Here is a 13,045-nt window from a genome sequence, read left to right as displayed (position 1 = left end):
CCCTGGTCTCCAACCACTAGATGTCATTAGCAACAGCCCTCTCCCCTGTTATGGCAACCAGAAATGTCTCCAGACATTGACACATGTCCCCGGGGTTGGGGGGACAAAACCCACGCCCACCCCCGAACCACTGGTGTTGAACAAGGTTCTCGGTCTCTCTGAGCCTCAATTTCTTCATGGAGACCCCTGTTCTGTGAACAAGATTTAACCCCCCACCGCCCCACAACCCACTGAGAGAGTGGTGACAGCTCACATTTGATCGGGGAGAAAACAGGCTCAGAGGGGAACAGGGACTTGCCGGGGGTGGGGTGCTGTGGCTGAGCTGGGGGTGCAAGCCATTTACTAATTCTTGGAAAGGTCAATAGCCCCTTCTCATCCCTCAGGCCTCTGTCCAAATGTCACCTCCTCAGAAAGGCCCTCTCTGTCTGCTCATTTAGGGCAGGTTTTAACCCCTCTCTCCACTGCTCTTTTTATCATTATCATGCTCTTCCAAGGGCTTGGCCCACTAGGCCCCTGGATTGTGTGTGTTCTCCCCTTCTTGTCTGTCTCCCCCACTGGAATGTGGACTCTGTCAGTTGTCGCTCGGGGCTTTCTCCATTCTGTCCCTTGCTTTTTCACCAGAGCCTGGCACAAAGTAGGTGAACAAAAGAATAATAGAGCTTCCAGCTGCCCCACACCATCCATTCTCCCCATATTCTTCAGCAACGAAGCCCCCAGTTTTTCGCTGCTGGGTACACAGATGTGCAACCGAGTGCCGGTCAGTGAGGTGTAAGTGGAAGTCTTGTGTGTGGCATTCCAGGAAGTGAGCTTGTTCACCCTTTTCTCCTTCCTGATGGCTGGAATGGGGACATGATGGCTGGAGCACAAGCAGCCACCTTGGACTATGAAGCTCTGTGTTGAGGATAGAGATGCAACCAGGTAGAAGGGACCTGGGTTTCAGTGACTTCCAGTCTGACCCTGGCTTCTCTATTCCACGCACCACACTGAATCCTAACCAGCTCTAGGCTTTTGGGAGTCCCCAGCGTGGAGGAGGGAGCAGACGTTGTTCGTTTTGTCCAGGCTGTTCCCAGATCAATGGGTTTCATAGGGCCCTTCAGTTGGAAGGAACTCCCACTTATACTGTTAAGGTCAATTCCTCCAGCTCCCAAGGTCAGAGGGGTATGGTGTGGCCCCCACAAGGGGGGAGAAGCTCAGCGTCAGAAGTGGGGGACAGGAATGGGCCGGGGTCCAAGCCTTGTAACATCAACTCAGGAACTAGTGTTCCTTAGATGACATTGCTGCTACTCTGACTGTCACTCAAGTACTTCTCGTCATTCATTCATTCATTCATTCATTCATTCATTCAATAAATGCCACTCTCTGCTGGCTACAGGCTGGGGACCAGGTGATAACACTATAGCTTCTGGAATCCTCAGGTGAAACAGGTTAGTTGAAGGAGGCAGACCCTGAACCAGTTCACAGGGACACAGATATGGTGATACATAATAGACATGCTCGGCTGGGAGTGAATGGGGAGATGGGATTGAGTCACTTAGTGCAGTGGTTTATTATCTGTCTATCATCTATCTATCTATCTATCTATCTATCTATCTATCTATCTATCATCTATCTATCTATCTATCTATCTATCATCTATCTAGTTATTTGCGTATCAAAAACAGCTGCATCTAAACTTATGAGCCTGTAGGTGGTCTTAAATGGGGGAGAGAGGAAAACGCTCACTGAGCAGGGGAGGAAGTAGGGGGTGAGGCCTGTGGCGGGCTGGAAAGGTGCCGGGGCAGAGGGAACAGACTGTGCAAAGGCCCTGGGAACTCGGCATGTGGGGGGAGCAGGAAGACGCCCAGGAGTCTGGAATGGGAGGGCCGACCTTGAAGGCGATTTGGTTAGGGGCTCGGGTCCTGGGGCCCTGGCCAGGGACTTAGAAGGGGAGCTGGAATGACATGCGTCTAACCCCGGGCTTTGCTGCTGTGCCTGACATTTTCAGCTGCTGCTCGTGTGCCCTGGGCATTCTCCCCATGGTGACTGGCAAACCCACGTGCCACTGGGAGCTGGGAGGCTTTCTCAGACCCCTGGAGCTGCTCTTCCCTGATGTGGGCAGGCTGTTCACACCCCCATTTCCCCATAACCCAGGACTGCCTGGATGATGTGACATCTCCTGACTGGAGAGACATCTCAAGGTGATGGATGGTGCGTCTTGCACTGGCTCCCAGAGCTCCAGCTGCCCACACAGATAACCTGCCCTGTGCTGCCCGCTTTCCCTTCCCTGTCTCATATCCCCACCCCTCCCACTGTACTTCCTGGGTCACTCACATCCTTGTCCCCGATCTGCTCCTGGGAGAACCCAGCCTGAAACAGTATTAGCTCATTTAATCCTCACAACAACCCTGGAAAAAAGATACTATTATTGCTTCCATTTTACAAAGAAGAAAACTGAATTGAAGCACAGAGAAGTTAAGTCACTTGATGAGGAACACACAGGAAGTGACAGAGTCGGGACTTGCCTCCAGGCCATCTAGTTCCCAAGTCTGTGTGTTGACACCCTGCCCTGTGGCAAGGTTGAAGTTTGGACCTGATTCTGGTTTGCAGGCAGCACAGGGCTTGGTGTAGACCTGTGTTCTCCAGCTGTGGTCCCCCACAGCAGCAGCAGTGCTCAGGGATTTCATACAAAGGCTGAGTTTATGACCCCACTCCAGACCTGCTGAATAAAAAACTCAGGGTGGGGCGCAGGACCGCCCCCCCCCCAGGAGACTCCTGCGCACACCCAAATTTGAAAGCCACTGGTGTACATGAAGGGTATGGACCTGACCTAATTGTTTTAATAGGTTCCCTCTGACTGCTGTGCAGGGATGCGTGGGAGGCACTGAGTGGGTCTATGTCCCAGGGAGGAGGAGCTTCGGGGCAGAGATGGGGACCACGCGGGTAGAGTAAAGGCGTCAGATTCAGGCCACATTTGGGAGTTGAGCTGACAGACCTGGAGATGTATAGGATGTTGGTGGTGAAGCCAAGAAGAACCAAAGATGACCCCTTGGTTTTTGGCTTCAACCAGCAAGTGGATATAAGTACCGGAGTGAAGAACAATGGGGGTGAAGCCGGTGGGTGGGCTGGGATTGGGGTCCACATAATATGGGGGACTGGGACGCATCCGAGGGGGACTGCCACCGTGCAGCCAACCTTGCTTCTTCCAGAAGCAAGACTCTCTCTGGGGACCTGGCTACCTCAGAGGACAAAGCTAAGTTGTGCAACCTTGGGAGGGTGGCAGGGAGAGGCAGGGAGCCCCAGCAGTGCCAGTGGCATTCACTCTCCCAAGTGCAGTCTCAGGGCCTGTGACAGGAGCAGAGATTATGACGCTGCGCAGCTCTGCTCAGAGAAGCTTGGTTTCCAATGCGTTGTGTTGAGACCCAGCAGGAAGGGCCAGGCAGAGGCTGGACCACCCCGTACACGCACCGGGGAAGGATCTTGGTCCTGATATCCTAAATGCAAAGCACCAGTGCTCAGGAAAAAAATCAGTAGCTGTGTCCCACGATTGCGTTCAAAGCTTTAAAACAATGATCGCTCACTGACGTGCCCTGCCCCTAAAGCTGCTGTGAGAATAAATGCAGTGGGGCACCCTGCTTGGCACACAGTAGGCCAGCCAATCCTGACCCTGCATGGTGCACGCTGACAGACAGGATTGCGTTCTGATGGGGACCTGGCTCTGGGACCAGAGCTGCAGCTCAGCGGGGCACTGTCTGGGGAGGGGGGTCTGAGTTGGGGGAGCTCCCTCCACGAATCCCGGGCCACTGAGCTCCCAGCCTGTGAACTAGCAGCCCCCTCTCCAGGGATGCCTCCAGGTTCAAAACCAGCCAAGAAGCAAGGACTAAATGGTGATGCATCATGGTACACTTGAGAAAAATACCCTCATGTCCCCCAGTGCCCGGGTGCCACCCCTCTTTGGGGAGTTTTGCTGTCCTGGCAGGTGTGTGTGTGTGTGTGTGTGTGTGTGTGTGTGTCGGGGGGGAGTCTACCCAAGGTCTTTCTTACTCCCTCCCCCCTGCTCAGACAGGACTTTGCTGGCCGTGTTTTGCTTGATCAAAGTCCTGAGCAGTGGGGACAGAGCCAGGACAGGTGGGGTGTCCCCAGCCAACCCAAAGCCAGTGTGTCCGAGAGCTTGGAAGATTCCAGCAAGAGACCCAGCCTGAGCCAGCTCATTAATCATTGCCTGGGATCCGGACTCTGCCTGGATGACTTTTCCAGGCCACAGGGGGGCTTGGCCCAGCACGAAGCCTGACTGCGATCATTCTAGGGGGTGTGTTTAGTGGCCTGCCAGAGGGAAGAGGAGGTTAGCGGTCAGTAGGAAAAGGGGCGCGCTCCAGGGGCTGGGGTCACACCACTTTCCTCGCGCTCCTTCCAGAGCCATGGTGGGGTGGGACGTGATTAGAGGGGACACGGAGGCTGGTGCAACCCCAGAGGTCCCCGGCCACCTAGAAAGAGGGCCCGGGTCTCCTCAGGGCCCTGGGGGGGTCACTGCTGATCCTCTAGACATCTACTGAGCACCTGGTGGGGTGGGACACACCAGGTGCAAACATGAATAAGGAGACAAGTACGGTAGAAGGATGGTTTAAAAAAACCGCTTGTGTTTCTCGAGCATACTACACATCAGGCACCATCCTGAGCACTCAACACTGACCCCACCTGAGCAGTAAAATCGATCATCTCCCGTTTGGGGTGGGGGGCATTGAGGCTCCTTGGGGTCAGCTCCTTGCCCAGGACCGCAGGCTAGCAAACAGCAAAGTTTGAACCAAGTGTCTGGTTCTAGAGCCTGAACCCAGAGCCCCTCAGCCACCTCTGAGCCAGGTGTGGGGCGGCCTGGGATGGAGGTGGAGAAAGACATGTCCCTCAAGGACCCCAGGCCAGTGGCCAGTTCCCCACGACATATTACCTGGGGCAAGTGGGGAATCTTGGAGACGTGCAGACTCTGATGGGCCGCCCCCAGCGAGAGGATCGAGACCTGTTAACAGCAGCTGGAGTGCAGGGGAAGGGCTTCACTGGGAGGGGGCCCGAGCAGCAGGTGGAATGTGTCCCCACGAGGGCCTCACGGGGAACTGGCCCACCCACTCTGCTCTGTCCCGGGGATGCGCACAGCCTCTGTCACCCCAGGCCCACAACGGCCCAACACGGCTATCCCCAACAGAAACTACTGGGCAGCTGAGGGTCAATTCCAGGGCCATACACGGCCCAGGGACGGCACCTCTGTGGGGGCCGGGGTAACTCTCAGAGAGGAAGGCGGCATGAGCCTCGGACCTGGAAGGGGGACCCCTGAACTGAGTCCTGTAGCCACATGAAGAAGCGGGAAGGGCATCCACAAGAGGGAACAGCATTATGCAGGGGCCCAGAGGCCAGGCTGAAGCTGAGGTGTGCCCAGACCCGGATGTGGCAGTCGTGTCTGGTGTGCAGAGCTGGGGGACAGGGGCAGGGAGATGAGGTGAGGGGTTGGATGTCTGGGTCCAGCCAGCCTGAGGGCTGAATTTGGGGTAATGGGGAGCCACTGAGAGTGGCCGTGGGGGTGGGTGGCAGGACTGGAGCTGCATTTCCAAGTCCCCTGGATTCTGGGTAGAGGATGGACAGAGCGGGCAAGAAGGGAGGTAGGCAGGGAGGCTGCTGCAGTGTCTGGAGAAAGATGGTGGCGGCTGGACCAGAGGTGGCTCTGGAAGGGGAGCACGGGTGGGCTTGAGGACACTAACAAGTGAGTGTCGTCAGGAGAACCCTCTAGAGAGACCTGCCTGGGTCCTGGGAGCCTCCCAGCTGGGCCCTTCTCTGCTCCTGGGGCACTGGGAGGGGTCGTGACCCAGAAGGCCTGGTTCTCAGCCAGGAGGAGGCAGGACCACCTTAGGGCAGTGAGAAGGGCCAGGCGGACATGGCTTAGCCCTGGTCCTGCCCCATCCCTCACCAGGGGAGGGCAGGCTGGAGATGGACTGGGTAGGCAAAGGGTCGGGGGGCACACGAGGGCTCACAGGCGGTGGGGCTGCGGTTGAGGTTCAGGGCTGAGGACAGAGGGGGTTTTGGGGCTGGGCCCTGAATGTCCGCAGAGGAAAGGGCAGGAGGGTCAGGAGGTGGGAGGGCAGACCCCCCGCCAGGCAGAAAACCTCTGGCCGTCAATACCATGTCCAGCCCCTGGCAGTTCCCTTAGATGTCCCCTGTCGGAAGCCAGAATCAGCCAGAAAAATCAATGCTTAACCCGGTGACTCCAACGGGAACATGGGGCACAACGTCAGCACTTGGACAGAGACCTGGGGCTCTGTAAACACCCAGCGGGAGTGAAGTCCCTGCACATTCAAGGCCATGTGCTCGACTCCGTGTGGGGGCGCCTGGCAGCCGGGGCCCAAGGGAAGTGGGGAGGACACTGTGGGGCTCACAGGGTCCCCTGATCTTCCTGGGACCCCCAGGAATCTGAGATGCAGCCCCATTGTGATGGCCTCATTAGAGGGGCCGCAAAGCAAGGAGGAGATAGGGCCATCCTGGAATGGACACAGGGATGGGAGGGACAGCAGTGGCGACCTGGGGCCCCGAACGAGGGTCTGGATTATGGGCACAGCTGCTGTCTTGAGGAACTCATGGTTTGGTGGAAGAAACAGGCCATAAGCTAAGTCTCTCACTTCTGCCCAGGTGTGAGGTCGGCGCAGACCAGAAACCAGGCTGCACAGCCTCGGGGTGGGTTTGATCTGCTGAGGTGGTTCTGGGGCAAAGGCCTGCCCTCCAGACAAGGTGAACAGGAGGCCTCGATTTACCCTGCAGCCCTGGGTCCTGCAAAGGGTCAAGGTCAGGAGCTGCTCCTTCTCGGTCCTGGGCCCCTGGCCTGCACTGGCCCTGGGCTCAGTAAGAGGTGTGTCACCGAGTTCAGCCATTCACAGCCTACTGCTGCCCCTGGCAAGGGGGCTGTTGAATGCTGATTCCTGGGCTGCATCTGCCCCCCAGGTACAGCGTCTCTGGGCTGGTGGCCCTGGAGCTAGCGTTGCCATGCAGTCCACACTGGGTCATGAGGATGGTCAGTACAAGCTGGGCTCCAGGGTGTTGCTAACCCTTGAGAATATAACAAGTACCTTGAGCGGGACCCCGAGGAACCCATAGGTGTGCGGTGGAGTTTACAGGACAGAAAGTTAAATGTTGACTCAGGGAAGGGCCCAGGAAGGCTTAATGGTGGCGTTGAAGGCTGGGTGGGGCCTTAAGTGAGAGCTCAATGGGCAGGGCTGAGAGGAACAGGCATCTAGGTGGAGGGCGCTGCCCAAGCAGAGGCCGGAGGCTGGACAGGGGTGTTCCTGTGCTGGGTAATCAGGTCTGGGAGCAAACGAGGGAGTGAAGACACATGGGTGGGGCCAGATCTTTAAAGGTCCTGAGTGACAGGCTAACTTCTAGGGTTCCCAGGCCCCACTGGGCATCAGTAGCCTTTAGGAGTTCATTCATTTGTTCATTCCTTCCTTCCTTCATTCATTCATGAAATACATTTTGCGTTCCTACTTGCAGGCCACACATTGTTCTTGACACCAAGGAGACAGAAAAACGGACAGATCTCTGCCCTGTTGGAGCTGAGAATGTCCTCTGGGAAGACAGACTATAGTTAGAAGAACAAGGAAATAAAATGATGACAGATTGCCCTGGGTGCTCAGGAGGACATAGCTAGGACATGTGACACAGACTGCCTGGGGTGACAAGAAGGGCTTCTCTGAAGAGGGGAACATTTGAAATGAGATCCCAAAGATGAACCAGCCAAAAAGCCAGAGAAAGGAGAAAGGAAGCCACAGGGAGTGTGTGTGCAAAGGTCCTGGGGCAGGAAGACATGAGTGCATTCAAGGCTGGTAAGGCAGACAGAAAGAGGTCAGGAGATGAAGCCTGAGGGGCCAGCAGCGTTTGGCCAGTCCTCCACACCAGGTTAGGAGTGGTTTTGAGCAGTGAGCTAACCACAGAAGATTTTCAGGAGGGAATAAGTCTGATGACATTTATATGAAATACAGATTCCTGGGCCCCACCCAGACCTGCTGGACTGAAATCTGCAGGGGTGCGGTCTGGCAATCTGCCTGTGCAGACACTTGGGTGTTTAGAACTTTACTGGACAAAAGAAGTCATCTTGCAGGGGGGGATGGTGAGAGGGAGAGACAGACACAGAAACAGAGAGAGAAAGTCAGACAGAAAGAAGCAAGAGAGGCAGGCAACAAGAGACAAAAGCTGTCAGGACTCCAGGCATTGACCAGGGAGAGGGGGTGGGAGGTATGAACGATTGGCAGGAGCCCCATGGGAATGAGGGTGTCAGAGAGGGCTGGGAGGGGCCAGGGCAGATGGACCCCGAAAGCCCCTCCAGGGACTGGATACAAAGGTCACTTGGAGGACACACACACCTCTGGGTAGAGAGAGTAGATGTGCAGGGTGGTCACCCCTGCTCTCACAGGAACTGCCAGATTAGGGGTTGGGGGTCCACAGAAATGGAGTAGGGGGAGGGGGCGTCTTAGAATCCAAAGATACAGCTCTGGAAAGAGCCTCAGGAACCCCCACCCCCACCCCAGGGGTCCTGGGCTGAGTTGAGCTCAGAGAACAGATCCCCTGTCCCACTGCCCCCTTAAGCGCAAGCCTGGGCTCAGTTTGCAAAAAAAGATCAGGGGTGCCACCTGGTGGTCAGAGCCATGGCAGAGGCCCAGGTCAGGGCCCCAGTGTCTGGCGAGCAGGAGCACAGCCCCTACAGGTCACCTCTGTTCTGGCACATGTCTGTAGCTGCTCCATTACTGCCCATGCCCTGCAGATAAAGTAGAAGAGCCAGAGAAAGCTGAAAGAAAGCGACCCCCTGGAATTCCGCAGCCAGAGCGAGCCTGTCTTCACACGTGCACAGACTTCCTTCTAGACGTCTCTCTGCGCAAGTGGATATATTTTAATCCAAAAAGTGAATCGTGCCCCACAGAGTTCTGTGTCCTGCGGGGGTTGTCCACCACGCACCACTAGATGGTGGGTCTCTTTCTGTGTCGGCGATTATTCTTTTACAATATAATTTGAGCAGCTGCGCACGCACTTTGGGTGTGGCCAGGGGGTGACTCAGGCAGACTGAGCACTGCAGGTCGGATTTATAGGAGCAAAGTGAGTTTTCCAGGGTTTTTGTTTGTTTCTGTTCTTGCTTGCCTCGAGGAAGACAAACTTCATGGCGCCGTGATGGGGAGGGGTGCTGACAAACCCACATTCAGGGACAAACATCATGGCGCCCCCCAAGTGGCTGCAGCACAGTGGCCCCTGACCCGCCTCAGTTTCCTCATCTGGTCAATGGACAAAATCCCAGACTGTCCATTTCATAAGGCTGTTGTGAGGGTTAAACAGCAACTCTGTAAAGGCCTTCCTACAGGGCCCGGTGTGTGGCCAGCCCTCAGTAGATATCAGCCTTCGTCACCATTTTCATCACGTGCAGAAAGGGTCAGGCTACCTCCTATGAGTTCATGGAGGGGTCCCAGGTATAGGATGTCATCAAATTACACCAGATTAGATCTACCTTTTGCTATTGGTGTGGCCAGGGCCGTGTGGGGGACCATGAGCAGCGATGACAGCAGAGCCACCGAGCCCTCACTGCATGTCAGGCAGGCACTGCTTTAGGGCTTGCCACAGATGATCTCACTTAACCCCCGGTTTGCAGGTGGAGAAACTGAGGCTCAAGGAGATTGAATAACACGTCCAACGGCATGCATCTGATAAGTGGCTGAGCCCCGATGGGGCCCAGGCCCGGCTGCCTCCTGGGAAGGTGTTGTTGGGGGAGGGGGGGTTAGGCATTCTTTCCTCTAGCCTGGCAGCGTGGGGGCGGTGCCATGCCTGTGAGACGGTGCCGGTGGGAGGGGTGGCCTGCTTGTCTCTGCCCTGGGTGCTGGGCTGTGTGTGCATTGGGGGGGTCAGGGTGCTGAGGTCCAAGGTGGCAGGTCACTCAGGACATGTCACAGCCCAGAGGGTGAAACCACTGCCCCCCCAGGCCTGGACCAGGGAAAACGGGGTGCTGCAGCTTCTGACTCCACCCTATCTGAGCTGATTGTTAGATTTGATGTCCAGGCTACCCCAGGAGTCAGAGGAGAAAGAAGGGGCCTGAGAGGTCAGGATGGAGAGGAGGGGGCGGCCTCTGAGATGGGGGCTGCTCAGGGTGCAGTGGCCACAGTTAGCCACAGCATTGCTACAGAGACTCCTGTGAGCAGACACTGACCCATTTCATCCTGAAAATCATCTTGAGAGGGATGATGATGATGATACCATTTACACACGTGGAAACTGAGGCACAGACAGACTAGGTATCTGCCCAAGGTCACACAGCTGGAAAGTGGCGAAGCTGAACTTTGAACCCAAGATGGCCTCGTGCTTGTCCTCTTCAGCCCTACACTGCCACGTAGACCTGGGGCATGTCCACCTACGAGGTGGGCCAACATGAGGACATGCAGGCTGACTGCTCACAGGGGGTTGTCACACATCGGGGCCTGCGCCATGCACCAGTGGGGCCCCCAACCCCACCTCCCCACCTCCCAGGCCAGAGGCATTTCCCAAGCATGATGTGGGCTTTCCACATATGAAAGATTTCTTTTAGCCCCACGCGGGTTGTTTTCACCCACTTTGTCCCCTGGGTTTAATCCTGGCTGTGTGACCTTGGGTGAGAGCTTAACCTTTCTGTGCCTCAGTATTTTCACCATGTGAAATGGGGTAAGACTCCCTTTCTTCATAGACTGGATGGAAGGCTCAAGTGAGTTGATACAAGCCGGAGTCCCAAAAATGTCAGCGACTCTCAGGGCTCAGGGTTCAGGGTTCAGGGCCCAGGGCTGCGATGCTGCAGGAAAGGTTACAGGTAAGGTCTCTGAGGCTCCTGCAAAAGCTGGGCTGGAGATTTATGGGGGTCCTAGCTTACAGGGGAGAAAATCAGCCCTTGCAGACCACTAGGTTTTTGATTTGGGGGCACTGGTATCAGAGAAAAGGGAGGCCCCTTAGGGTGGGACGTGCGGGAAGTTAACCTAGGGCCTGAGGACAAGCGTCAGGTGCTGTGCACGCCCCAAACCGTGGGAGAAATGTCCTGTGTCTTGCCACTTTTGGGAGACCCTGGAGGTAAATTCACAAGCTCAGCCCGCGCTGCAGCTGGCCAGCGGCCTGACAGCCTAAGGCCAGCAGAGGGCGCTCGGTCCAAGGCTGTGAAAGGCTGGGAGCCCGCTCAGCTGGCAGCTGGGCAGCAAGAAGCAGGCTGGGGGCTGGGACCTATCTGGAATGTGGCTGGCACCTGGCTGGGGCTCCTCGTCTCTCAGAAGCCCTCCTGCTACAGAGACCAGCCAGCTTGCGGGGCTGGGGGGTGAGGGTGGGGGCTGCTCCTACCCGTGGGGCTGCTGGGGGGTCATCATGATGCCGTGGTTGTCTGTGCCCTGGTGTTCCCAGCTGTGGGTTCCTTGAGATAACAGGGGGAGCTTTTAAATAAAACCCTGCCCAGGCCTCACCCCCAGAGATGGTCCTCAATCGGTTGGCGGTGAGTCGGGACAGATGTGCCCAAAGCTGAGACTCACTGTGCAGAGTCTCTCCTTTAGCGCTCCCGATGAACTCATGAACTTGTGAGGAGGTGCTGTCTTTATTTCTGCCGGTTTTACAGAGCAGGAGCTGACGCTCAGGTGATGGGACTTGCCTGAGGTTATACTCAGGTGACACCCAGGGCTGCGACGCCACGCCCTGCACATTCTTTTACCTTTACGATATTAGCAGTGACAACATCACCTCCGGCAGGCTTTCCCAGCCCGGGCGCTGCTGACACCTGGGGCTTGGCGATTCTTCGCGGTGGGGGCTGCCCTGCTTAGCGGCGTGATAGGCGGGATCATGCCCCACCCCCAGTGAGGCCCGAGTCCGAATCTCTGGAAGCTGTGAATATGCGACCTCATATGGAGAAATAGACTTTGCAGATGTGATTAAGGGTCTTGAGATGAAGCGCTATCCTGAATTGTCAGTGTGGGCCCCAAACTATCACCAGGGTCCTTGTATGAGGCAGGCAGGCAGAGAGAGAAGGAGCGAGGGAGATTGGAAGATGTGAAGCTCCTGGATTCGAGGATAGAGGACGGAGCCGTCACAGCTGAGGGATATGGGCGCTCTAAGAAGCTGGAAAGGGCAAGGCAACGGATTTAGCCCCGGAACCTCCAGAAGAAATCAGCTCTGCTGACACCTTGACTCCAGCTCAGTGGGGTGCCCATGTGGGACTTCTCGCCTCCTGGCTGTAAGATAATAGGTTTGTGTTGTTTTAAACCTCGTCATTTGCGTCAATTTGTTACAGCATCAACGTGAAATTACCCCCTCCCCTATCTATCCCGTGACAGTCTCCTGGCATGTCACATGTCCTGTGGGGTGGGCAGGATGTGGGTAAAATGGGCCCTAGGGAGAACCATTGAACTACAGTTATACTTTTTTAAACTTTTTTTTCAGTTACAGTTGGCGTTCAATATTACTTTATTAATTTCAGGTGTACAGCACAGTGGTTAGATATTTATATAATTTATGCAGTGATTTCGCATTAGTCTAGTACCCACCTGGCACTAGACGTAGTTGTTGCAACATTATTAACTATATTCTCTATGCTGTACTTTACATCCCTGAGACTATTTTGTAACTACCAATTTGTATTTCTTAATCCCTTCCCCTTTTCCACCCAGCTCCTCAAGCCCTCTCCAGATTCTTTTTTTTTTTTTTAGCTGAGCCATCCTGCCACCTGTTGGCAGCTCAGCGGCAGATCAGCTCGGGCAGGGAATCAAACTGGCGATCCTGTTGCTCAGAGCTCACATTCTTGAGCAAGCTCTTAACCAACTGAGCCACTTGGCAAGCCCTCCCCTCCAGATTCTTTACTGAGTTCTTCTCACATGCAGCCTGGCCAGCTGTGACCCCAGCCATTTCGTGTAACCCTCTCAAAAACCTGAACCATGTGCACTTTTTTTTTTTAAGATTTTTATTGGGGAATTGGGGGATGGAAACAGTGCTGGGGAATTGGGGAAAGGGGAACAGACAAGTTGCTGTCGTTTTGTTCTTCAGTCTAGTTGTGGAGGACGTTGCTTCA

At 55.5% G+C, this 13,045-nt stretch overlaps 1 protein-coding gene across 1 annotated transcript in view; it reads right to left on the bottom strand.

Annotated features, from left to right (window-relative positions):
* Positions 1 to 11,588: 11,588 nt before the first annotated feature.
* The window catches only part of ZBP1 (Z-DNA binding protein 1), a 17,055-nt gene continuing 15,598 nt past the window's right edge, over positions 11,589 to 13,045 (bottom strand). The window contains exon 8 of the mRNA XM_019637134.1: positions 11,589 to 12,212. Coding sequence (XP_019492679.1) covers positions 12,148 to 12,212 — 65 coding nt within the window. The 3' untranslated portion in view covers positions 11,589 to 12,147. The remainder of the gene's footprint in view (positions 12,213 to 13,045) is intronic.

This window comes from Hipposideros armiger, unplaced genomic scaffold (assembly GCF_001890085.2).
Source record: "Hipposideros armiger isolate ML-2016 unplaced genomic scaffold, ASM189008v1 scaffold_32, whole genome shotgun sequence".
NCBI lineage: Eukaryota > Metazoa > Chordata > Mammalia > Chiroptera > Hipposideridae > Hipposideros > Hipposideros armiger.
This window is presented reverse-complemented; position numbering and strand designations above follow the sequence as displayed.